General features: G+C 46.8%; 1 protein-coding gene across 3 annotated transcripts in view; it reads right to left on the bottom strand.

The window, feature by feature from the left end:
- The window catches only part of LCORL (ligand dependent nuclear receptor corepressor like), a 114,592-nt gene extending 87,386 nt beyond the window's left edge, over positions 1-27,206 (bottom strand). For 2 of the 3 annotated variants that reach the window (XM_040419037.1, XM_040419041.1), the window contains exon 1: positions 27,080-27,206. In XM_040419037.1, the coding sequence (XP_040274971.1) occupies positions 27,080-27,176 (97 nt within the window). In that variant the 5' untranslated portion in view covers positions 27,177-27,206. The remainder of the gene's footprint in view (positions 1-27,079) is intronic. The other variant, XM_040419040.1, reaches the window with a different exon arrangement.
- Positions 27,207-27,582: the final 376 nt, after the last annotated feature.

Below are 27,582 nucleotides of genomic sequence, written 5' to 3'. Positions count from 1 at the left end.
CTGGACTGTTTTTTTTTTTTTTTTTTTACACCATGTCCCATTTGAAGCCTCCCCCTAAGGTAGAAACCCCAAAAAAGGGACCCCATTTTAGAAACTACGGGATAGGGTGGAAGTTTTTTTGGTACTAGTTTAGGGTACAATGATTTTTGGTTGCTCTATATTACACTTTTTGTGAGGCAAGATAACAAGAAATAGCTGTTTTGGCACCGTTTTTATTTTTGTTATTTACAACATTCATCTGACAGGTTAGATCATGTGGTATTTTTATAGACCAGGTTGTCACGGACGCGGCGATACCTAATATGTATACTTTTTTTTAATGTAAGTTTTACACAATGATTTCATTTTTGAAGCAAAATAAATCATGTTTTAGTGTTTCCATAGTCTGAGAGCCATAATTTTTTCAGTTTTTGGGCGATTACCTTGGGTAGGGTATAATTATTGCGGGATGAGATGACTGTTTTATTGGCACTATTTTGGGGTGCGTGTGACTTTTTGATCGCTTGCTATTACGCTTTTTGTGATGTAAGGTGACAAAAAATGGTTTATTTAGCACAGTTTTTATTTTAAATTGTTTACGGTGTTCATCTGAGGGGTTAGGTCATGTGATATATTTATAGAGCCGGTCGATACGGACGCGGCGATACCTAATATGTATACTTTTTTTATTTATGTAAGTTTTACACAATAATATTTTTGAAACAAAAATAAATCATGTTTTAGTGTCTCCATATTCTGAGCCATAGTTTTTTTTATTTTTTGGGCGATTGTCTCAGGTAGGGGCTCATTTTTTGCGGGATGAGGTGACGGTTAGATTGGTACTATTCTGTTTATTTTTACTTGAAACTTAATTTTTTGGGGGGGAAAACCATTTTTTCAACAACTTTTTTTTTCACTTAATTTTTGTCCTACTTTGGGACTTGAACTTTTAGGGGGTCTAATCCTTTACAATGCATTCCAATACTTCTGTATTGGAATGCATTGGCTGTATGAGTAATACTGTGTATTACTCATACAGATTCTGGGGCCTGTGAGATCTAGGGGGCTGGATCTCACAGGCTCGTCAGCGGAAGGCAGCGCAGATGCCTCAGGAAGGCATCGCGCTGACTTCTATGCCATCGGGTCCCCCACACAGCCCCATGGGGACCCGATGGCACCGCCCGCCGCGGCGATCGGAAATAGACAGGGCATACAGGTACGCCCTGTGTCCTGAAGAGGTTAAAAAAAAACAAAAACACGTTTACTCACAATGTACATCTAAATAAAGGTGCCTCCATACATTTTCAACAATTTTTGCCAATTCTATGTGGCTCCAACGGTCCCCCACTCATTGTTTATATATCTGTTTATCTTTACCTGTGGGTCCTGGAGCAGAGCAGCATCAGGTGGTTACAGCTGTCTCTCTGCTCCGCTGTAACTCCGCCCCCTCATCAATCTTCACCTCCATTCATTCTGAAGCTCACCGAACTGGAGGAGCGGGGCTTAGTAGGATGTCAAGGGTTGGGGCTTAGCGGGTTGTCGGCCAGCCGGTGTAACTCTGCCCCTCATCAATATTCACCTCGATTAATTTGCTGCCAGTGACGTCACCGGGCTCCCTGAGCAGCGGAAGAGGAAGCTTTGCTTGCCTGCAAGGGACCCGGTACGTCAATGAGGAGAAGAAACCAGTAACTTCCGGCCAAGAATTTCAAAGATGAAAACGGGGCTGCAGAAATCTGTGCCAAAGGTACTACCTGCTTGTATGTAATGTGTATGCCACACTTGTACTATTAGAGCAATGTCCCCAATCCCGGACAACCCCTTTAAGGATGCGGCGATACCGAATTAGGTCTACTTTATTTTTTATTTTAGTCTTACAAAATTATATTTTTGAAAAAAATAAATTTTTGTTTTAGTGTCTCAAGTCTGAGAACCATAGATTTTTTGTCAGTGGCTAAATGGAATTAAAATTTGGGAAGGGGATTATAAATTTAGTACTCCATGGAAGTGTGGTACTCCCTGAAGCAACCAATAACGCAGAGGCCCGGATGATCGGGGCACATGTCACACTGAGTGGTGGTGTCCTTTCGTATCCCCCTCCTGTGACACACTCTGCACCTTTTCTAGGTCCGTCCCTTCTTTCCAGTATGGGGGACCACACCTGGAAAGTGTTGGCCAGGGACGATCCAGGCGACACCAGTTCCCGAGGTACTCCGGCCTGCTCTTTCCCGGTCAGAAAAGATCAGGGCCTTGAGGACTGCCTCATAGAACTGAAGGAATGTCCCTGTGTTGCCAGCACTCCGGGACAGCACAAAAGAGTTGTACAAGGCAACCTGTACCAAGTAGATCGCAACTTTTTTGTACCATGCCCGGGTTTTGCGCATGGCATTATATGGCTTGAGGACTTGATCAGAGGGATCAACTCCTCCCATATACCGATTGTAGATACAAATCGGGCTTGAGGACCGTTGCCGCGGTACCTCGCACAGGGACAGGGGTGATGCAGTTACAGTGAATTGTGGACAGTACAAGGACATCCCTCTTGTCCTTATATCTGACCAGCAACAGGTTTCCACTGGTAAGGGCAAGGGTCTCACCCCTGGAGATAGGTACCTTGAGGGGGTGGGTAGGGAGGCCGCGTTGATTTTTCCGCACGGTCCCACAAGCGGATGTGGATCTGGCGGCGAGGGACTGGAACAAGGGGATACTAGTATAAAAGTTATCCACAAACAGGTGGTAACCCTTATCTAGGAGTGGGTGCACAAGGTCCCACACAAGTTGCCCGCTAATACCCAGAGTGGGGGGACATTCTGGGGGTTGAATACGGGAATCTCGCCCCTCGTTCACACAAAACTTGTAAGTGTACCCTGAGGTACTCACAAAGTTTGTACAGCTTCACGCCATACCTCGCCCACTTAGAGGGAACATACTGGCGGAAAATGAGTCCCCCCTTGAAAGCAATGAGACTCATCAACCCTGACCTCCCTACCAGGTACACAGGCCTCAAAAATTTTGGCCCCAAAGTGATCGATGACCGGCCTGATTATGTACAGGCGGTCATAGGCAGGATCACCTTTGGGGGGGGGGGGACATGCTGCTTTATCTGCATAATGCAGGCATTTCCAGATGGCCGCAAACCGGCTCCGTGTCATGGCCGTACTGTAAAGTGTCAGGCACGCCAGAAATGCCTGACACTGGGTTTTTTGACTAGGCCCATGTGCAGCACGAGGCCCCAAAACATCCTCATCTTGGCTGCACTAACCGGAGTCAAAAAGGAGCCGAGGTGTTGGGCAATGAACTGTTGGGCGAACACGTTCGTTTGCTCCACGATCAGGTTCAAAAAGTGGTCACTGAAAAAAAAAATGAAAAAAAAAAGACTAAAAAATAGTCAATCATACAGTGAAGGCCACTGTGGGAATCTGGATTCCTGGCTGGCCAACAAAATTAGGAATCACAGTCTCAAAATGCTCTGGAGTATACCATGCAAGTTCACCATTAGGGGGCTCCGGTGGACTTAACTTGTGGGCCGGAAAGCTAGTACGAGCCCCAGAGCTTCTCATACTAGTGTGAGCCACAGGATCCCTGGAATGGCGGTCCCCTTCCTCTGCCTGGCAGCGTCTCCGCCACCCTGGGGGCTCATTATCATAGCTAGATGAATAGGAGGATGCGGATGACAAAAAGAAAGTAGGGTCATCCTCGTCCTCAATGGGGCTCTCTGAGTCAGAGGCAAGCTGGGCGTATGCCTCCTCGGCCGCGAACATCCAGCGGGCCATAGGGGAGAGTGTGCGCGCGTGTGTGTGAAAATCTTTATTTAGTGTGCGTGTGTGTGGGGGCACGGGTGTTCACATACTTATCCCTAAAACTAAACAGAAAAAATAAAGATTCAAACTGGCTGATCAGTGGTGGGGTGTGTGATGCACTAACAGTGGCCGGACGCTAAGAGTGCCGGCTACAGTCATTGTACACAGATTTTTTTTTTTCTTAAACTGCTTGCGCCCCAAAAAATGTGTCTGGGGAGGCAAGATGCAACACCCCTTGGGGGCCTAGGGTCACAGAGCTGTGCTGTGGACCCCAGACACCCAATTAGGGTGATGAAACAAACTTTTATTTTCTTTTTTTCCCTAAACTTTCCCTGAAAATCTCTGCCTAACCTGTTCCTAACCTTTCCCTAAGTACCTTTTAGTGCCAGATGGCACTGTGGCGGGTCAGAAGGGGGTGCTGGGTAGGGATCGACCGATTATCGGTTTTACCGATATTATCGGCTGATATTCAGGATTTTGACAGTTATCGGCATCTATTTTGCCGATATTCCGATAACCTATGGGGAACACAGATCACGCTGCTCAGCGCTCTGTGTTCCCTCAGCAGCACAGGGGAGAAGGAAGCAGTGTCTCCCTCCCCCTGTGCTGCTGCTGCCAATGAGAGGAGAGAAGACAAGAGGAGGGGAGGGGCTGTGGTCACTGCGCCACCAATGATGTTAACTTACTCATTCCTTCAAATTGAACAGGAGGCGGGAGCTGGCTGCAGAATCACATAGCCGGCTCCCGATCTCTATAAGCGGTAGCTGCGATCTGCGGTAGTTAACCCCTCAGGTGCCGCGGATCGCAGCTACCGCTGATAGAGGTCGGGAGCCGGCTATGTGATTCTGCAGCCAGCTCCCGCCTCCTGTATATGAATAAATGAGAGATTTATCTTCATTGGTGGCGCAATGCGCCCCCCTAAGCCCCCCCCAGTATTAATCATTGGTGGCGCAGTGCGCCCCCCCCCCCCCCTTCCCCTCACCACCATTAATCATTGGACTCCACAAACCAAAAGTAGAGTACAAAAGTATATTACATTGTAAATGCTATGCTAATAACTTAGAGATGCTTAGCAAATACATTTTGTACAAAATCATTTGAGCCCGTCTGCCGCACGCCAAGGCGATCTCTATAAGACAGGTCCTAACACCAAAGCTCACCTGTTGGGTACCATAACAGCGACCATGAAATCCAGGAAGTGCAGGTCCCACATGCATGCTGGGCGCCTGTTGATCCATATCTGTGTGGAGCCAAAATGGCCTTCATGGAATCCAGGGACTATAAATACCAGCATGCATGCTGAGCAGACTATATACTCATGCTAATTAAAATCAGCCTATGAGGCAGAAGAGGCTAAAGGAGTGCACGACCCTGTCTATAGGAGTCAGCCACCGCTCCTATATATACTACAAACACAAAGGGGGGGGGGGGGGGGTCAGCACATCCCAATGCGCAGGTGCACGTCGCTAATGTGGCTGCAAGTATACATCTGACAAACACATATTGCAACAGCACTCCACAAACCAAAAGTAGAGTTCAAAAGTATATTACATTGTAAATGCTATGCTAATAACTTTACAGATGCTTAGCAAATACATTTAATCATTGGTGGCAGTGGCCACAGGGTCCCCTCTCCCCTCCTCCTCCGATCGGAGCCCCAGCAGTGTAATCCTGGGGCTCCGATCGGTTACCATGGCAGCCAGGACGCTACTGAAGCCCTGGCTGCCATGGTAAGCTCCATGCTGCTGTGTGCACAAAGCACAGAGCAGCAGGGACAGTGTGAGATCCTATTCACCCTGACAGAGATCTATCAGGGTGAATAGGACAAGGGTTCTAGTCCCTAAGGTGGCTAAAAGTTAGTAAAAAAAAAAAAAAAAAAACCACACCAAAATATTAAGTATAAATGAAAGATTTACAAAGAAAAAAATAATAATACACATTAACAATAAACATTAATTTTCAGCAGATGTGTAGGATTTTAATTATTTTTTTTTTTTTTAGGAAAATTCACAGAATATCGGTATAAATTATCGGCAATCGGCCTGAAAGTTCACAAATTATCGGTATCGGCCCTAAAAAAAAAAAATCTGTATCGGTCGATCCCTTGTGCTGGGCACAGAGAGGAGGAGGAGAGGAGAGCTGCATCAAATTAAACCTCCCACCCGTGCAGCCAATCAGAAGCGATCGCAGGATGGCGATTGGTGGTGTATTATCACACCACCGATCACCATCCTGTTCCGGGTTATCGGGAATAACCCGGAAACGCAGCAAACCGTAGGTCTGAATTGACCTGCGGTTTGCCGCGATCGCCGATACGCATTGTACCAGGGTGCCTGCTGATTGATTTCAGCAGCCACCCAGTTCCGATCACCACCCGCCGGTGATCGGAAATACACATGACGTATCGGTATGTCATGTGTCCCCAACAGGTTAAAGGGCATCCATCAGCAGATTTCTCCCTATAAAGCTGGCTAACTTGTTACATGTGCACTTGGCAGTTGAAGAAGTCTGTGTTAGGCCTAATGCACACGGCCGTTGTGGGACCGCAAATTGCGGAACGCACACGGACGCCTTCCATGTTTTGCAGATCTGCAATTTGAGGACCGCAAAACACACAACGGTCGTGTGATACCAGCCTGGATTTCCTCTGGGTGCAGGAGCGCACTGCGTCATTGGTTGCCATGACGCCGTGCGCTTCCTGCTGCCGCCGCAGTACATTAATACACTGGTATGGATCATACAAGTGTATTAACGTACTGCAGCGGCAGCAGGAAGCGCATAGCGTCATGGCAACCAATGACGCAGTGCGCTCCTGCACTCAGAGGAAATCCAGGCCGGTATCACACGGTCCGTGTTCCACAGACGTGTGCATGAGGCTTAAGTCTAATGTTCATATGTGGGGGTTAACTGCCTGAATTAATACGCTAAAATAAAGAAAAAAGTTTTATTAATACTACCCATAAAATAAGTGGCTAAACACCTTAAATGTCTCTTTCAGGCTCGGTAAGGAGCATAGTAAGGCCCCTTGCAAACGAGCGATACGGATTAGGTTCGGATGCGCTCCGTTAAAAATGCGCGATTCCGCAAGCAAGTTCATTCAGTTTTGCCTGCGATTCCACTCAGTTTTTATCGCGCAGGTGCAATGCGTTTTTTTCGTGCATGATAAAAACGGAAGGTTTACAAACAACATCTCTTAGCAACCACCTGTTAAAAACGCATCACATCCGCACTTGCTTGCGGATGCGATTTTCACGCATCCCCATTCACTTCTATGGAGCCACACAGAATATAGAACATGCTGCGATTTTCACGCAACGCACAAGTGATGCGTGAAAAACAACGCTCATGTACACAGACCCATTAAAATGAATGGGCCCGGATTCAGTGCGGGCGCAATGCGTTTGCATCACGCATTGCACACGCACGGAATACTCGCTCATTATATATATATATTTATATTAAGGCAATTTGCCTGGATTTGTGGGAGGGGCTGAGATCCACCTCCAGCCCATTTAAGGCACTCCCCTTACCTGGCTCCTGCACCGTCCGAGGTCTGAACTGCTTGACCCTCCCACCACTCCACTTATTCACACTCATCCCTTTCCATATCTTTTACTTGGGTAGGCCCTCTTCTTTCTCAGGCCTACTTCATCCTCGGTTTCGGCACACCACAACCGACTACGTTCATTACCCTATTTCCTAGGGTTCCTCACTGTACTATTGTAAGCGCTATATATATATATATATATATATATATATATATATATATATATATATATATATATATATATATATATATATGTATATGTATATGTATCATCTATTACCTACACCTTAAAAAGTTGTTGCTGATGTGCAACAAATGAATGGTTGGTCAAAACCGTATTTTTCGACCACCATTTTAAAGATAGGGCTGGGTTGTGTATATATAGGGACATTCCTTATCCCAATGCAGGTGAGCCTGGGCGCCCTTCTAATAGGTCTAATGAGCATAGTCTCGCTCAGCTGTGCACTGTGTGCAGACCTTTGTATACGAGACAGTGCTCCCCCTGTTACACCGGCATTGAAGGCGTAACTGCACCCTCGTGTCTGGTGAGCCTCAAACTCCGCTGACTATTACAGGCACTTTTGAATACAGTGGGGGAAATCGCCGGTCACAAACATCAATAGACAGAAGGTTCCTTAACCACTTAAGGACCACAGGTTTATACCCCCCTAAAGACCAGGCCCTTTTTTACAAATCGGCACTACACTACTTTCACCGTTTATTGCTCGGTCATGCAACTTACCACCCAAATGAATTTTACCTCCTTTTCTTCTCACTAATAGAGCTTTCATTTGGTGGTATTTCATTGCTGCTGACATTTTTACTTTTTTTGTTATTAATCGAAATTTAACGATTTTTTTGCAAAAAAATGACATTTTTCACTTTCAGTTGTAAAATTTTGCAAAAAAAACTACATCCATATAGAAATTTTGCTCTAAATTTATAGTTCTACATGTCTTTGATAAAAAAAAAATGTTTGGGTAAAAAAAAAATGGTTTGGGTAAAAGTTATAGCGCTTACAAACTATGGTACAAAAATGTGAATTTCCGCTTTTTGAAGCAGCTCTGACTTTCTGAGCACCTGTCATGTTTCCTGAGGTTCTACAATGCCCAGACAGTACAAACACCCCACAAATGACCCCATTTCTGAAAGTACACACCCTAAGGTATTCGCTGATGGGCATAGTGAGTTCATTTTTATTTTTTGTCACAAGTTAGCGGAAAATGATTTTTTTTTTTTTTTTTTTTTCTTACAAAGTCTCATATTCCACTAACTTGTGACAAAAAATAAAAACTTCTATGAACTCACTATGCCCATCACGAAATACCTTGGGGTCTCTTCTTTCCAAAATGGGGTCACTTGTGGGGTAGTTATACTGCCCTGGCATTCTAGGGGCCCAAATGTGTGGTAAGGAGTTTGAAATCAAATTCTGTAAAAAATGACCTGTGAAATCCGAAAGGTGCTCTTTGGAATATGGGCCCCTTTGCCCACCTAGGCTGCAAAAAAGTGTCACACATCTGGTATCTCTGTATTCAGGAGAAGTTGAGGAATGTGTTTTGGGGTGTCATTTTACATATACCCATGCTGGGTGAGATAAATATCTTGGTCAAATGCCAACTTTGTATAAAAAAATGGGAAAAGTTGTCTTTTGCCAAGATATTTCTCTCACCCAGCATGGGTATATGTAAAATGACACCCCAAAACACATTCCCCACCTTCTCCTGAGTACGGCGATACCAGATGTGTGACACTTTTTTGCAGCCTAGATGCGCAAAGGTGCCCAAATTCCTTTTAGGAGGGCATTTTTAGACATTTGGATACCAGACTTCTTCTCACGCTTTGGGGCCCCTAGAATGCCAGGGCAGTATAAATACCCCACATGTGACCCCATTTTGGAAAGAAGACACCCCAAGGTATTCAATGAGGGGCATGGCGAGTTCATAGAAATTTTTTTTTTTTGGCACAAGTTAGCGGAAATTGATATTTTTAATTTTTTTCTCACAAAGTCTCCCGTTCCGCTAACTTGGGACAAAAATTTCAATCTTTCATGGACTCAATATGCCCCTCACGGAATACCTGGGGGTGTCTTCTTTCCGAAATGGGGTCACATGTGGGGTATTTATACTGCCCTGGCATTCTAGGGGCCCTAAAGCGTGAGAAGAAGTCTGGAATATAAAGGTCAAAAAAAATTTACGCATTTGGATTCCGTGAGGGGTATGGTGAGTTCATGTGAGATTTTATTTTTTGACACAAGTTAGTGGAATATGAGACTTTGTAAGAAAAAAATAATAATAATTCCGCTAACTTGGGCCAAAAAAATGTCTGAATGGAGCCTTACAGAGGGGTGATCAATGACAGGGGGGTGATCAGGGAGTCTATATGGGGTGATCACCACAGTCATTGATCACGCCCCTGTAAGGCTTCATTCAGACGTCCGGATGCGTTTTGCTAATGCGATCCATCTATCAGTGGATCCGTAAAAATCATGCGGACGTCTGAATGGAGCTTTACAGGGGGGTAATCAATGACAGGGGGGTAATCAGGGAGTCTATATGGGGTGATAACCACAGTCATTGATCATGCCCCTGTAAGGCTTCATTCAGACGTCCGGATGCGTTTTGCGGATCCGATCCATCTATCAGTGCATCCGTAAAAATCATGCGGACATCTGAATGGAGCTTTACAGGGGGGTGATCAGGGAGTCTATATGGGGTGATCACCACAGTCATTGATCATGCCCCTGTAAGGCTTCATTCAGACGTCCGGATGCGTTTTGCGGATCCGATCCATCTATCAGTGCATCCGTAAAAATCATGCGGACGTCTGAATGGAGCTTTACAGGGGGGTGATCAATGACAGGGGGGTAATCAATGACAGGGGGGTGATCAGGGAGTCTATATGGGGTGATCAAGGGGTAATAAGGGGTTAATAAGTGACGGGGGGGGGGGGGGGGGTGTGTAGTGTAGTGGTGCTTGGTGCTACTTTACTGAGCTACCTGTGTCCTCTGGTGGTCGATCCAAACAAAGGGGACCACCAGAGGACCAGGTAGCAGGTATATTAGACGCTGTTATCAAAACAGCGTCTAATATACCTGTTAGGGGTTAAAAAAAAAAACATCTCCAGCCTGCCAGCGAACGATCGCCGCTGGCAGGCTGGAGATCAACTCTCTTACCTTCCGTTCCTGTGAGCGCGCGCGCCTGTGTGCGCGCGTTCACAGGAAATCTCGGCTCACGCGAGATGACGCCTATTGGCGTTAGCGTAGCCTGGGGGAGCCGCCGCAATGACGCCTTTCGGCGTTACAGTTGCGGGAAGTGGTTAAATATACACCCTCCACATGCCCCACCCTCCTAATGCATATTCATTGCTTTTGCTCGACGTGTTTCCACTACGGGATCACACCCGCGTTTCCTCAGGAGCACTTTAAGCTAAAGATGCTTATCATCAAAATAACAAAGTAGCATGAACGCTGCACGCCTCAGATGGCGTGCGTGCAGCTAGAGCCTCCGGCACTATGTCAGCCGTGACGCCACCGCCTCATGCCGCTCGTTAAATATGGTAAGCCACGCCCCCTGGGCCTGGCCTCCATGGCAGTCATCCTATCGTAGTGGAGGCGCGTCCGCCCTCCTCCCACACTGCCGCCTCTTCTATAACAACGTATACCCTGCGTTGTGTGTTTACACAGTGATCATGATCAATTATGGTCATATCCTGGGCAACATAGTTTCTTATTCAGCCTCCTGAGGAAGTGAAATCAGTACAGCAAGCCGTTTTTCAAAACGTAAAGATCCCGCTTCTCTTAATAAGACACTCCTATGAAGTGTCACAATATAAAAAGGTATTTAAAATAGTGAGAGATAATATTCAATGAGGATCATCAAGAGGAGTCTGTTTTACACACATGATGATCCATAGAAAGCAGGTAAAGGAGCTGTAATCATTAAGTCCTAGGGGGTTGACATCCATTAAGTCCTAGGGGGTTGAGAGTGAACATCCACTGTGCTTCTTTACGCATCAGATTATCAATGTCCCCTCCTATTGGGGACATCTGTACATGCTCTATACCCCGAAATCTTATGCACCCATTTATGCCTGCATGATTTTTAAGGACATATTGCGCCAGAAATATTCATATGTGCCCGCATTGCTGAGAATTATTTTTTTCTATTTTAATAGTTCAGAAATTTTTTGGACGTGGCGATAACTAATAGGTTTATTTTTTTATTGTTTATATATTTTTGTAAAAAATTGAGAAAGTTGATTTAAACTTAATATTTTGGCGTTTTGTTTTTTTACTTTTTATTTATTAAACGGGTTCTCCAAGAGTATAAAATGTGCCCTCATGTGCCGGGCACCTGGGAGCTTACCATGGCAGTCCTGGAAGGATTCAGAAGCGTCCAGGCTGCCATGGTAACCAATCGGAGCCCCGTGATTTCACTGCGGGAGCTCCGACTGGAAGGCAGAGGGATCCGCATCCCTTTGCTTTGCCTCACAGATGCCGCAATCAGCGTTGAACGTGGTATCTGAGGTGTTAAATGATGGGGTGCGGCGTGATAGCCGTTACCGTCATTGCTGCTGGGTGCTGGCTGTACGATACAGCCAGCACCCACCATGTATACAGCGGGCTCACAGCAACAATCCGCTCCATACAACTGCAGGCGTATAATGCCGTACATGTGTGGCATTGAGGGGTTAATCCAGCCCCACACTCTGATCAGCTGTGTACAACATCCTCTCCTTCCCTGCTGTTTCCTCTAAGGGTCATATTACACGGATGATTATATACAGCAGATCGCAGTATATGAACAGCAATCCGCTGTCCAGGAACCATGATTTTCTATGGAGACAAGCGATCGCTGATTTGTTCCCTTGTCCCCACACAGCGCAGAGGATTGCCACGGCAGTCACCTCCGCAGATGATCAGACAGTGACGGGGAGCCTCTGCTTCCTTCCCCATCAGGTGTCAGATAATCAGTCCGTGAAAAAGGAGAAGGGAGAAAACAGAGCAGTCACGGTCTTGTCCGGGCGGCACAAAACCTTGCCCAAAACATCTCCTTATATGAGAAGAAACAAAAATCCAAGTCTTAATGAAGCTCTGATGACATACCGTACTTTGTCGTGAAGGAGTTACAGCAGCAAACAGGTAGCAACATTTTCATGAAGTCTATGTAGAAAGCCACTTCACATTTCAGAAGCAAATCGGCAATAAAATAAATTAACTCAGTGCAAAGGTTTCTCTACAGAATATCCTTTAAGCTCGGGTGACACGTGTTGCAGAAAGGTCGTGTAACATTTTCTCTGAGTCAATGGTGTCACACTGACATGATGCGACACGACAGCCACAAAAAATCCATCCAAGTTGGATTCTTGTGTGAGTGTTGCATCGCAGTGCGACACCATTGACGGTCATTATAGAAAACGGCAGTGTAGTTGTACCCTAGCCTTAAAGGACAAGAACATTTTTTTATAAATTGAATAGATGATGGGTAAATCTGTTTTCTACATTCATGACACCAAATTTAAAGAGACATTTTAATCTATTTTAAAGGACTATGGGGGTCATTTATCAAACTGGTGTAAAGCAGAAGCGGCTTAGTTAGTTAGCCATAGCAACTAATCAGATTCCATCTTTCATTTTAGATAGCTCCTTTGGAAAATAAAAAGGTGGAATCTGATTGGTTGCCGCTTCTACTTTACACCAGTTTGATTAAAGGGGTTGTCCCACGAAAAATATTTAGCAGTTTTAGGCCTCATGCACATGACCGTTGTTGTGGTCCGCATTCGAGCCGCAGTTTTTGCGGCTTGGGTGCAGACCCACTCACTTCAATGGGGCCACAAAAGATGCGGACAGCACTCAGCAATCAGGTACAGGGCAGATTCTAGGGTTGAGCGGTAAACCAGTGTCAACGATATACCGCGGTATTGAGAAACAGCGATATGGTGATACCGCTGTTTCCAAATAACCGCAGTATTCTGTGACGTCATAGGAGCGGTCATATGCGTGCTGACCGATCCTTAGGCCTATTGCACACGACCGTATGTCTTTTTCAGTGTTTTGCGGTCCGTTTTAAACAGATCCGTTGTTCCGTTTCCGTTGTGTTTCCGTTCCGTTTTTCCGTTCCGTTTTTCCGTATGGCAAATACAGTATACAGTAATTTCATAGAAAAAATTGGGCTGGGCATAACATTTTCAATAGATGGATCCGCAAAAAACGGAACGGATACGGAAGACATACGGATGCACTTCCGTATGCATTCCGTTTTTTTGCGGACCCATAGACTTTAATGGAGCCACGGAACGTGATTTGCGGCCAAATATAGGACATGTTCTATGTTAAAACGGAACGGAAAAACGGAAACGGAATGCATACGGAGTACATTCCGTTTTTTTTTGCGGACCCATTGAAATCAATGGTTCCGTATACGGACCGCAAAAAACGGCCAGTAAACGGGAAAAAAAAACGGCCGTGTGAAAGAGGCCTTAATCTGTGTCAGCCCGCCCCTGCATTGTGCATATGCGTACCGTACAGATTACTTCCTGCAGCGGCCGCCCCCATCTTGCTCCCATATTCAAGTCTCCGCTCACCGGCCGAGCACAGGAGCGAGGAGCGCAAAGTCAGTCAGCAGTCCGTGTCTAAGCCAAGGTGGGGGAAGAGGAGTGAGAGACCCTAACGGCCCAGGTGTCAGAAATAAAGGTTGTACTGTCTATGTCTTCTGCGGCGCTGGCCCTGCCTGCAATCTGCACCGCACATAGTGATGGCACTTGATAAACTATAATGTCTCCCTGTTGTCCCCATACAGAAGCAACAAGAAGACATTACTGTATGGGGCCACAAAACATTATTATACTGATGGGTTACAAATTGTTGTCCCACACAGTATAAGGTCACCTATACTTACAGTATAGTTTCTAAGTCCAGACAGTATAATGTCTCCTGGTGTCCCCATGCAGTATAGTGATTTGTGGCCCGCTGCCCCCCCTATATAGTATAAGTCGTCCCCTTGCGGCTGCCCCCCCTATATAGTATACGTCGTCCCCTTGCGGCTGCCCCCCCTATATAGTATACGTCGTCCCCTTGCGGCTGCCCCCCCTATATAGTATACGTCGTCCACTTGCAGCTGCAACCCCTATATAGTATACGTCGTCCCCTTGCGGCTGCCCCCCCTATATAGTATATGTCGTCCCCTTGCGGCTGCCCCCCCTATATAGTATACAACGTCCCCTTGCGGCTGCTCCCCCTATATAGTATACAACGTCCCCTTGCGGCTGCCCCCCCCCCCCCCCATATAGTATAGAACGTCCCCTTGTGGCCCCAAGTATTTTTTTCTTCGAAATGGGTATTTATTGCGATAAATATTGTTATTGTGATACATTTCTTAATATAGTTATCATGGGCATATTTTTTATATCGCCCAACCCTAGCTGGTTCTATGTTTCTTAGAAAGAGGTTGCCATATACTATATGACAGTGATGGCGAACCTATGGCACAGGTGCCAGAGGCGGCACTCAGAGCCCTTTCTGTGGGCACCCGCACTGTGAAAAAAGTCTATGGTGTACCAATATGCCTTCGACTTTTCCTGCCATTCATCAGCGCAGGGCGCTCTATGAACAGCACAGGCAGCGCACTGAATGTAGGCAGGCTTTAACCACCTCCGGACCGCCTAACGCAGATTCGCGTTCCGGAGGTGGCAGCGCTGCGCAGAGTCACGCATATACACGTCATCTTGCGAGACGCGAGATTTCGCTCAAAGACGGCCCGCGCATCGCGGGCCGGCAAAAGTTAAAGGACAAGTTCGTCACCAGCCTGCCAGCAATGATCATTGGCTGGCAGGCTGGCGATTTTCAAAAAATCCAATCACAAGTCATATAACAGATCATATTAGTAAATATGATCTGTTATATGGCTTGTCTGCTCCTCTGCTGGTCCTTTTCGTCGGTTGGATCCAGCAGAGGAGCAGACTGAACTGTGAGTACACCAACACTACACCTTAGCCCCAGATCACCCCCCTGCACCCCAATTAACCCTTTGATCACCCCTTTGATCGCCCCTGTCAATCACTAGTGAAAGGAAAAAAGTGATCAGTGTAAACGGTCACTTTTTTTTCCACTGGTATTGACTAATAGGTTTTAGGATAGTTTAGGCCCCTTGGTTAGGTAGTTTAGGGATCAGTTAGCGCCCAGCCCACCGCACCGCAGTCACTTATTCGCTGTTTTTATAGTATCTGTAAGTGATCAAAACTGATCACGGTCAGATCTATAATAGTATTAGTGTCACCTTAGCTCACCCTCCACCCAAAACGCAGTGTTTGCCCGATCAGGCCTGATTGGTCGCCCACACGTGCGTTCACCCACGCCCGCCCCACCGCAGTGACAAAAAATTATTTTTTTTTGATCACTGCACACTTTACAAGCACTGCGGCGAGAAAAAAAAAATCAGTTTTGATATTTTTTATCAACCGCAGCGGCCTCCGGTACTTCGCTAGCCTCCCCTTTGTAAGACAGGCTTGCTTTTTTCTTGGGTAGTCTCAGGGAATACCCCTAAATTTAGTAGTCCAAATGGCAAACAGGGGGTATTCTTTGAGCTGTTCTTGACTGCGGAGCTCTTGGACTTAGTCGTGGCAGAGACAAACCGGTATGCCACACAATTTATATCCGCCAACCCGGGAAGCTATTATGCCCAGCCTTTCCGGTGGAAACCAGTCCAAGTTTCCGAAATTAAAATTTTTCTGGGCCTTCTCCTCAACATGGGTCTAACTAAAAAGCATGAATTGCAGTCATATTGGTCCACGAACCCAATTCATCACATGCCCATGTTCTCTGCTGCTATGTCCAGGGCACGTTTTGAGACCATCCTGCGTTTCCTGCACTTTAGCGACAACAGCACCTCCCGTCCCAGAGGCCACCCAGCTTTTGACCGGCTTCACAACATTCGGCCCCTCATAGACCATTTCAACCAGAAATTTGCAGATTTGTATACCCCCGAGCAAAACATCTGCGTAGACGAGTCCCTAATACATTTTACCGGGCGCCTTGGCTTCAAACAATACATCCCAAGCAAGCGTGCCCGGTATGGGGTCAAATTGCATAAGCTCTGTGAAAGGGCCACAGGCTATACCCACAAATTTCAGATCTATGAGGGAAAAGATCAGACCCTGGAGCCGGTCGGTTGCCCTGACTACCTGGGGAGCAGTGGGAAGACAGTCTGGGACTTGGTGTCACCCTTATTTGGCAAGGGGTACCATCTTTATGTGGACAATTTCTACACAAGGGTGGCCCTCTTTAGGCATTTGTTTCTAGAACGGATTTGCGCCTGTGGCACCGCGCGAACTAGTCGCGTGGGCTTCCCCCAACGGCTTGTAACCACCCGTCTTACAAGGGGGGAGAGGGCTGCCTTGTGTAACCAAGAACTGCTCGCGGTGAAATGGAGAGACAAGCGTGACGTTTACATGCTCTCCTCCATTCACGCAGACACGACAATCCAAATTGAGCGAGCAACCCGTGTCATTGAAAAGCCCCTCTCAGTCCACGACTATAATTTGCTCATGGGAGGGGTGGACTTCAATGACCAGATGTTGTCTCCGTATTTAGTTTCCCGACGCACCAGACGCTGGTATAAGAAGGTGTCTGTATATTTAATTCAATTGGCGCTGTATAATAGTTTTGTTCTCTACAGTAAGGCTGGGAGAACAGGATCCTTCCTCAAATTCCAGGAAGAGATCATTGAGAACCTCCTTTATCCAGGAGGTTCCGTGGCCCCATCCACCAGTGTAGTGAGCCGTCTACACGAGCGACATTTCCCCAGTGTCGTTCCTGGTACCTCAACCCAACCGTCACCCCGAAAAAGATGTTGTGTCTGTAGCAGGAGTGGAATAAGGCGTGACACCCGCTATTTCTGTCCTGACTGTCCTGACCACCCTGCCCTATGCTTTGGAGAGTGTTTCCGGATGTACCACACACAGGTACACTTAGCATAGTGATCACATCTCACCAGGACAGGCACACGGGGCTATTAGGGCCCATTCACTCACAGCTGCTGCAAACCTCTCCTTTCACCTGGGATAAAGTGCATAACGTACTTCGCCACATCTTTGGGCGATTTGCGCTTTGCACATTGTCCCATGGGGAAGGAGAGGTTTGTTCTATAAAGGTAAAAAAAACTAAACAAAAAAAAAAAAATACCGGTAAGTAAAAAAGTTAACGTTCAGTTAAAAAAAGTTTATATGTTTGGTTCAAAAGTTAATAAATTTATTGCGTTGCGGCCTGGTTTTTTCTTTTTTGTTTTGTTTTTTTTTACCTTCCAGGGGGACCAACCGATCGACCAGCTGCAGCACTGATGTGCATTCTGACAGAAGCATTGCGCTGCTGTCAGATTACACGCAAGTCGGTGTATGCGGCGCTGCAAGACGAGATTTCTCCTCTGCAGTATAAGATACGTTTGCCGAGGCATATGAGCTGAGGAGGCGGCGGTGTTCATATACTTTGGCAAACACTTTGTATATATAAAAAAAAAAATCCCGGCAAGGATTTATTCATCCACATCGATTGATGTGAATGGAGAAATCTGGTTTGCCAGGGCATACGAGCTAAGTGGGTATGGATGTTGGGCGGAGCTCCTATGTCCTGGCAGACGCCTTTCCCCTCCTTTTTCTTTTTTTGGCAGAGATTTTTTCATCCACATTGATCGATGCGAATGAAGAAATCTTTGCCGTTCATTTTTTTCTTTCAGCCCAGAGGCTGAACGGAAAAAAAAAAATCTCATTACCCGTATGCTCAATATAAGGAGAATAGCAGAAACTCCTAATGCTGGGCATACATGTAATGATTGCGGAGACCCTCAAATGCCAGGGCAGTACAAACACCCCACAAATAACACCATTTTGGAAAGAAGACACCCCAAGGTATTTGCTGAGGGGCATATTGAGTCCATGAAAGATTGAAATTATTGTCCCAAGTTAGCGGAAAGGGAGACTGTGAGAAAAAAAAAAATCCAAAAAATCAATTTCCGCTAACTTGTGCTAAAAAAAAAAAAATTTCTATGGACTCGCCATGCCCCTCATTGAATACCTTGGGGTGTCTTCTTTCCAAAATGGGGTCACATGTGGGGTATTTATACTGCCCTGGCATTTTAGGGGCCCCAAAGTGTGAGAAGAAGTCTGGTATCCAAATGTCTAAAAATGCCCTCCTAAAAGGAATATGGGCCCCTTTGCCCACCTAGGCTGCAAAAAAGTGTCACACATGTGGTATCTCCGTATTCAGGAGAAGTTGGGGAATGTGTTTTGGGGTGTCATTTTACATATACCCATGCTGGGTGAGAGAAATATCTTGGTCAAATGCCAACTTTGTATAAAAAAAATGGGAAAAGTTGTCTTTTGCCAAGATATTTCTCTCACCCAGCATGGGTATATGTAAAATGACACCCCAAAACACATTCCCCAACTTCTCCTGAATACGGAGATACCAGATGTGTGACACTTTTTTGCAGCCTAGGTGGGCAAAGGGGCCCACATTCCAAAGAGCACCTTTCGGATTTCACTGGCCATTTTTTACAGAATTTGATTTCAAACTCCTTACCACACATTTGGGCCCCTAGAATGCCAGGGCAGTATAACTACCCCACAAGTGACCCAATTTTGGAAAGAAGACACCCCAAGGTATTCGCTGATGGGCATAGTGAGTTCATAGAACTTTTTATTTTTTGTCACAAGTTAGTGGAATATAAGACTTTGTAAGAAAAAAAACAATTAAAAAAAAAATCATAATTTTCCACTAACTTGTGACAAAAAAAAAAAGTTCTATGAACTCACTATGCCCATCAGCGAATACCTTAGGGTGTCTACTTTCCGAAATGGGGTCATTTGTGGGGTGTTTGTACAGTCTGGCCATTGTAGAACCTCAGGAAACATGACAGGTGCTCAGAAAGTCAGTGCTGCTTCAAAAAGCGGAAATTCACATTTTTGTACCATAGTTTGTAAACGCTATAACTTTTACCCAAACCATTTTTTTTTTACCCAAACATTTTTTTTTTATCAAAGACATGTATAACAATAAATTTAGAGCAAAATTTATATATGGATGTCGTTTTTTTTGCAAAATTTTACAACTGAAAGTGAAAAATGTCATTTTTTTGCAAAAAAAAAAATCGTTAAATTTCGATTAATAACAAAAAAAGTAAAAATGTCAGCAGCAATGAAATACCACCAAATGAAAGCTCTATTAGTGAGAAGAAAAGGAGGTAAAATTCATTTGGGTGGTAAGTTGCATGACCGAGCAATAAACGGTGAAAGTAGTGTAGGTCAGAAGTGTAAAAAGTGGCCTGGTCTTTCAGGGTGTTTAAGCACTGGGGGCTGAGGTGGTTAATAGCTAAATGATAAAGTACATGGAATATATACTATATTGAACTATAGTATTCAGGTTAAATTGCTGTGTTGGCACTTTACGATAAATAAGTGGGTTTTGGGTTGCAGTTTGGGCACTTGGCCTCTAAAAGGTTCGACATCACTGCTATATGATGTCTGATCTTCATTTTTTACATTAGTCATGGGATAACCCCTTTAACGACCCCCTATGCTTGCAATGGGTCAGAATCTATTTTGGATAACAGAGTGACACATGGACAATGGCTCGGATGTAAAAATAAGCACAATTTCTCTTTTCCAGGAACTTTTACATGAAGATTTCCAGGATTTACTGTACAGTAAAGGAGGCTTTTAGCGGCACACTTTATACATTCCACGGGAGGGACAATTAGGGCTTTCAGCTATTTTAACCCATTTGCTAGGGGAAGCTATGATCAGACACATCCCTCCTGTACTGCATGATTACACTATGCCAATTTTAGTAAATGGGCGACCACTAACCCGCTAGATATTCTACGCTCTCTACTCTGGGTAAAAGGGGGGGGGGGGGTAGTCTTCAGTGTGGACTCCTTATTATCACATTTATACCCCCTAAGGCTTTAGAGTAGGCCTAAAATTGTTGTAAACGTGACTGAATATCAGGAGTCAAAAGGTGCCAAAATTATTCATTTTTTTAGCCTGGAGCTCTGCAGCAAATACACCTCCACTAGAGGGGGCTTACTGCATACCGAGCGATCGCCGAATTCAACGTCCGTGCTTGATCAGTGATTGTGAGCCAAAACCAGGAGTGGAGGCTGCATAGAGAAGGAATAGTGGAAACGTGTGCTCCTGTTCTGTGTTTAGAGCCGCACCTGGTATGAGCTCACAATTACTTATGGAAATCACTGATCAAACACTGACATGTTCTGCAAAATGACATCACTTATTTATTTTGCTGTCGACACAGGCTGTATGAGGGGATGGACTGACAAATGGCCAGATATTTTTAATGCACCATTTAATATCCCACATAATTAAGAAACTGTTAAAATTATTTGTGCGTGGAATGTGTGTGTGTGGGGGGGTTGGGGCAATTCCTCCATTGTTTGGACGGCATTCGCCATGTTCATTTTATCCTGTGGGCCAGTAGTATTACGACGATACAAAGTTTTGGAGAATGATGCTGCTCTGTGCCCTCATAGTCTGACACACTGACAGTTTTTCTCTCTCATGCGGGGTTGTTTTAGCACAGTGAGCTGAAGCTTTAATAGGTACCATTTTGGTCTACATAAGACCTTCTGATTTTTATTATATTTTGGGGAGGTGAGGCGCCCAAATAAATAAGGCTACTTTCACACTGGCGTTTCTGGGTCCGCTTGTGAGATCCGTTTCAGGGCTCTCACAAGCGGCCCAAAACGGATCAGTTCAGCCCCAATGCATTCTGAATGGATAAGGTTCTGTTCAGAATGCATCAGTTTGGCTGCGTTGCGTTTTTTTAGACGGTCACTAAAACGCAGCTTGCAGCGTTTTGGTGACCGTCTGACAATGCGGAGCCCAACGGTCCCGTCTAGACTTACAATGTAAGTCAATGTGGACGGATCCGTTTTTCACTGACACAATATGGTGCAGTTGAAAACTGATCCGTCCCCCAGGGCACAGATACAGTTGAATACAATGGTCAAGCAGAGAGACGCCAGATCCCCGCTTCACCTTTTTTTTTTGCTGTCCCAAGTTCATCACAAGTAGGCGGGATATAGTGACGTCATCGCACCTCCTGCTCACCTCCCACAGCAGCACAGTGCGGAGCAGACTGTGTGTAGGGCAGCACTTCGGAATCCTCTGCCGCCTTTCAGGATGCATCAGTTCAGTCCCTCTTTCATTTTTTGTCGGAGAAAAGAACCGCAGCATGCTGCAGTTTTCTCTCCAGCCAAAAATCCTGAACACTTGCCGGATCAGGCATTAATTTCCATTAAAATGCATTAATGCTGGAAACGGCCCCAAGTGTTCCGGCAAAACGGATCCGGTTTTGCGGTCTGCGCATGTGCAGACCTTTAAAAATTATAAATACCAGATCCGTTTTTCCGGATGACAACCAGAATGACTGATCCGTTATTGCAATGTATTTGTGAGATGGAATCGAATCCTTCTCACAAATGCATCCATTTGCGTCCGGATTGACGACGGAACTGCCTGCCGGAACCCTCTGCCACAAGTGTGAAAGTACCCTTAGGCCCCTTTCACACGGGCGAGTATTCCGCGCGGATGCGATGTGGGAGGTGAACGCATTGCACCCGCACTGAATACCGACCCATTCATTTCTATGCGGCTGTTCACATGAGCGGTGATTTTCACGCATCACTTGTGCGTTGCGTGAAAGTCGCAGCATGTTCTATATTCTGCGTTTTTCACGCAACGCAGGCCCCAAAGAAGTGAATGGGGTTGCGTGAAAATCGCAAGCATCTGCAAGCAAGTGCGGATGCGGTGCGATTGTCACGCACGGTTGCTAGGAGACGATCGGGATGGAGACCCGATCATTATTATTTTCCCTTATAACATGGTTATAAGGGAAAATAATAGCATTCTGAATACAGAATACATAGTAAAATAGCGCTGGAGGGGTTAAAAAAAAAGAAAAAATAATTTAACTCACCTTAGTCCACTTGATCGCGCAGCCGACATCTCTTCTGTCTTCATCTGATCTCTGTGCAGCAATAGGACCTGTGGTGACGTCACGTCGGTCATCACATGATCTTTTACCATGGTTATGGATCATGTGATTAACCCCTCCAGCGATGTTTTACTATGCATTCTGTATTCAGAATGCTATTATTTTCCCTTATAACCATGTTATAAGGGAAAATAATTCAATCTACAGAACACCAATCCCAAGCCCGAACTTCTGTAAGGAAGTTCGGGTACCAAACATGCACGATTTTTCTCACTCGAGTGCAAAACGCATTACAATATTTTGCACTCGCGCGGAAAAATCGCGGGTGTTCCCGTAACGCACCCGCACATTTTCCCGCAACGCCCGTCTGAAAGAGGCCTTAGGTTGGGTTCACACCTGAGCGTTTTACAGCACGTTCCTACGCGCTGTAAAACGCTCAACAGGCAAGAACCAATGATTCCCTATGGGCATGGTTCTCACCTGAGCGTTTTACAGCGCATACGAACGCGCTGTAAAACGCCCCAAGAAGTACAGGAGCTTCTTTGGGGCGTAGTGTCGCGCGTTCCCGTACATAGACTTCCGGGAACGCGCGACAATGGGCGTTTGCTTGTTTGCCGGTCGCGTAAGTAAACGCCCGATAAAATCGCGCATACAGAGCGCTCCATACAGTACGCTCAGGTGTGAACCCAGCGCTAGGCATACCAATACGCCTTAGAGACTTTTCCCCTACATTCAGCAGCACAAGGAACGGCACAGGCAGCGCAGCATTGCTGCCTGTGCCTGAATTAACCAATAGCAAAGCTCCATACAGTAAGGAGCTTTGCTATTGGCAAATTTGGGCGGGCGCCAGAGCGATACAGAGCCCGGCAGAAGGGGAAGCCGGCGGGAGCTGAAAGGAGGAGGGGCCGGCTCCCGAGATATGAGGAGAGTAGGGGCAGCGCTGCACCAGCAAACATGGAGTGGAGCAAAAGAGGAATGGAGTGCTGGACCACTGCAGGAGAGCACGGACATCCAGTCTGACCTGCACCACAAGGTGAAAGTGCAGCTATGGAGCGCAGCGTGCGATGTATGGAGCGCAGCGTGCGATGTATGGAGCGCAGCGTGCGATGTATGGAGCGCAGCGTGCGATGTATGGAGCGCAGCGTGCGATGTATGGAGCGCAGCGTGCGATGTATGGAGCGCAGCGTGCGATGTATGGAGCGCAGCGTGCGATGTCTGTAGCGCAGCGTGCGATGTATGGAGCGCAGCGTGCGATGTATGGAGCGCAGCGGGCTATTATAGCCAAGTGATAAAGTACAGGGAAGACCCACCATATTGGACTGGACTTTATCACTTTGCCATAATTGCTTCATGTTATTTAGACCAGTAATGGTTCCCTGCATACCTACCTCTTAGGCCCCGTTCACATCACCACTATTTATTGCTGTTGTTCTGGACACCTCAGACAAATGCCATACATACAGTGGTACTCATCACCATAGAGTTCCATTGTAAAAAAAAAAAAAAAAAAAAAAAACAACATTTACAAGTACAATGGAACTCTATGGCATATGTCTACGGCATCTGTTATAGTATAAGTTTTTTTTAAGTACGTTAAACGTATGAGCGAAACATGATGACAGGAACAGAGCTGACCAGACTCCAAAGACTATGATGGGATCCATTCAGTTTCTGTTTGGGATATGCATTTAAAATTACTTCAACTTTCAAATATGGTAAGGGGAGTATTTTTACTCTTTTCGGAAAAAATGTAGCGCGACCTCTGGCCCCCACAATGCACTGCTCTCCTGTAACTGAAAACCGACAAGTTCTGCATTTTGCTTTGGACACGAAAGAAGAAGAGAACTTTCTGTAAGTAACGACAAGCACAGAGTAACACTAGAACGGCTGTCAAAAGGAAAAGCAAGAAGTGTGGTCCCGTGTTAGCACCTCGGTCTGTGCACTCACACGGAAGCCCTGAGATCTATCATCCATCGGACCGTTGCTGAGATCACAGAACAAAAGTTGACATTGATGGGGATGTCCAGGAGGGGGGGGGGGGGGGGGGACGACGACGACAACATACAAACTCCATGAGGATGTAGTCTTTAGTCCTAACCTAGGACCCCAGTGCTGCATGGCACTACTTTCAGACTACTTACTTCCTCTTCGTACTCGATGCTTTCTTGCACAAGACTGGAGATCATTTGCACTCAGCCCTTCTGGCAGAGGGGAGTCAAAGCCACATACAGCCTAATTGTATAAGCTACGGAGAAACATTGGGACTAAAGGAGGACTATTTTAGTCCATTAAGAGATGATTAGAGTTCTTATAAGGTTATTCCAGGACTCTCCTGTCATTAACCATGAACTGTTAACCCCTTGACGCACGGAGCTCCGTCACATAAAACTATGCGAGTCACACGGATGCGGGTTTATTAGTGTGTTCTACAGGACCGGGTCACGGGGGGGGGGAAAAGCCAGTACCTGCAGCACAGTCCAAACCCTTCCAGGGGATGTCTAAGCCCTCACAGCAACGACCCCATCATTGCAATTAAACCATTTCCCATGATCTGTTCCAAGCGTCAATATCACTTTCGACAGGATCAGTGACATCAGTCAGCCCCGAACCGGTCTGTCTTTTATGGCAGGCAGAGAGCTGAAGAAACAATGGGACTCCCCTCCCCCGTCCAAAAAATAATAATAAATAAATGGATTCTCCTATGTGTAATTATCTTCTAGCCACGCGCGCCTGCGAGGGACTCGTTCAGCAGTCCCAAGGTATGCGGATTAACGAGGAGGAATCTGCAACGTTAGAGCAAGGCTCCTTACTCACATGTGAGACGAGGCTCGGAAAGTGCTTAGATGCTCCCTTCTCCAAAGGCATGTGGCACGGGAAAAAAAAAGAAAGAGGGGTGATGGCACAAAGCAGTATACAAGGGGTTAAGCACGGGCTAGTTCAGCCGCCAGAGGGGGTCCCCGACCTATACCCCCCTCCTCCTGCAGACGCAATGGAGAGCTGCTGCTGCTGGTGACTGAAGGCTTAACAGGGGGAGGTGTGTCTTCTCTACACTTAAAGTACATGTCCATCTAAGCTCCGAGACGCGAGATGATGCAACCGTTCAGAGCAATTAAGAATTTAACGCAATAACCCCAATCCCCCAGTGACAAGTCAAAAAGCTTATACACAACGGAGTGGCGTGCCCGATGACAGAGCGGGCATAGAGCCAGCTGCGAGGCAGCGTGCCTCAGAATCAACACGTTCTACTACTTCCAAGCGTCTTCCACTACCTCCCTGCTATTATTACACTGGGTGGGGTCGTAATATTTGCAGATCCGGGACACAGGTCGCCTCTGACAAAAACATCACGAAGGTGCAACATGGGGTATATCATCTGCACCAGAGACCCCCGGGATGAGGACTGTGCTTCGCAGGTGCAGACTACGGACCAGCACATACATGAAGAACACCCCGTACCTGGTCAAAAAGCTACAAGATACACACTAAGGCCTCATGCACACGACCGTTACGTTTCTTGCAGTCCACAAACCGCGGATCCGCAAAAAAAAAATTTCCGTGGGGCCACGGGAACGGAGCAACGGATGCGGACAGCACACGGAGTGCTGTCCGCATCTTTTGCAGCCCCATTAAAGTGAATGGGTCCGCACCCGAGCCGCAAAAACTCATCCCACACCCGTCACGTATTTACCTATGTACATAGGATAATGAAACACAAAGTAGCCTGACGATCCCTCTAATAATGAACACGACTCCTCCACATGACAGGGCCGGCTCAGCAGAGGGATACGACTGTATCTAAGCACAAGCATTGTTATGAGCCTGGCCCAGAACTGGTAGTATACATGATACAGGGAGAGCGATCAGGTATATAAATCGGTATTATATGATATTACACAGAGCGCACAGGTGATGTAAGGAGAGGGTCAGGCATCATCACAAGGAGCGGGCCAAGTACTGGATGAGCACAGGTCAGATATCTTCTCCTTGTAATAATCTACCAGATCTCCTCTCCTTGTAAACAGTATAACGCACCTCTCAGGTATAATATATTACTCGGGGGGGCACAGGTGTGAGATATTACTACGAGGCTGAGGCACAGGTACTATATATTATCACCGGCAGGGGGCACAGGTGCACACATTCCCCTCCACGCTCGGTACACGGACCTCGTGCTCCTCTCCTCCAGGCTGCGGGGCAGAAGTTGCAGGAAGCAGCTCGCAGCGCGGAAGTTACAGCAGGAACATACAGTAACGGCCTGACTGGACCGTGCCAACCCCCTGTGAGGAGGAGGGGGGGGCGAGTTTGGCACTGGGCGCTTTGTTCCGGTACAGGGCTCAGAATATACGGCAAGTGTGACCGGACAGCGCTGCCCCGCACCTCAGGGGAGCAACGGGCGCCTCCCGCTGACCGTGGTACTGGCCAGGAGTACAACTTATGGAGCCATGTACAGCAAAGGTCTCGCAGGACCGTTCCATCCCCCGGGGGGGGGGAAGCACCGGACGCTCCTCCAGTGTACTTAGTGAGGGGGAGGACAGGAGATTATCCCCTGACAATAGCAGCAGCGCCGTCCTGACTGACGGCCACACGCCTGTCACCCCGCAGCCGCCCTCTAGGCACAGCCTGCCGCGGGGTGACCACAGGCCACAACTAAGAGGTTTGTCCGCTCCTGTCAGTGCCCCTGTCACTCCTCAGCGGCCCGCCCCTGCTGCTGTCAGGCACACAATACGCGCGGCCACACGCACACATGTCCCTCACCTACACAGTGAATCAGCCGGTGCCGCCAGGAGTCGAGTTCCCGCCGGAATCCCTTCCTCTCCGCCGTGCACCGAGGGCTCCGGCACTGGGCAGCCATTCTGTCGGTTCCCTTTTCCCATCTGCGTCTGACGTCACCGCTCGTCACTTACAATTCACTCCTCGCACAGGCACACGGGGGGAGGGGGCGTGGCCAGCGGCGCTGATTGACAGGGGCTTCTTCCTGAGGGGGCGGGCTCACGCGTGATTGGCAGGTCGAGCTGTCACCAGCGGCGTGGTCGGAGGGGGCGACAAAGTGCGCTGCTTGTTATCATTGTGAATATGAACTCTGCTTATTAATCCCTGTGTAGGCGGCTGGACAGTCACCTCCACCGAGCTCAGCCATCAAGAGGATAGACTTCGTGTGGCAACCTGTGTACCACTGGGTTCGCACCTTCAAGTATCTGCTTCCATGGGTGCAGGGCCGTCTTTAATATTGATAGGGCCCTGGGCAAGAATTTACTTGG

Source organism: Bufo bufo, chromosome 2 (assembly GCF_905171765.1).
Source record: "Bufo bufo chromosome 2, aBufBuf1.1, whole genome shotgun sequence".
NCBI lineage: Eukaryota > Metazoa > Chordata > Amphibia > Anura > Bufonidae > Bufo > Bufo bufo.
Note: the sequence above shows the minus strand (reverse complement) of the source record. Positions and strands in the feature narration are given on the sequence as shown.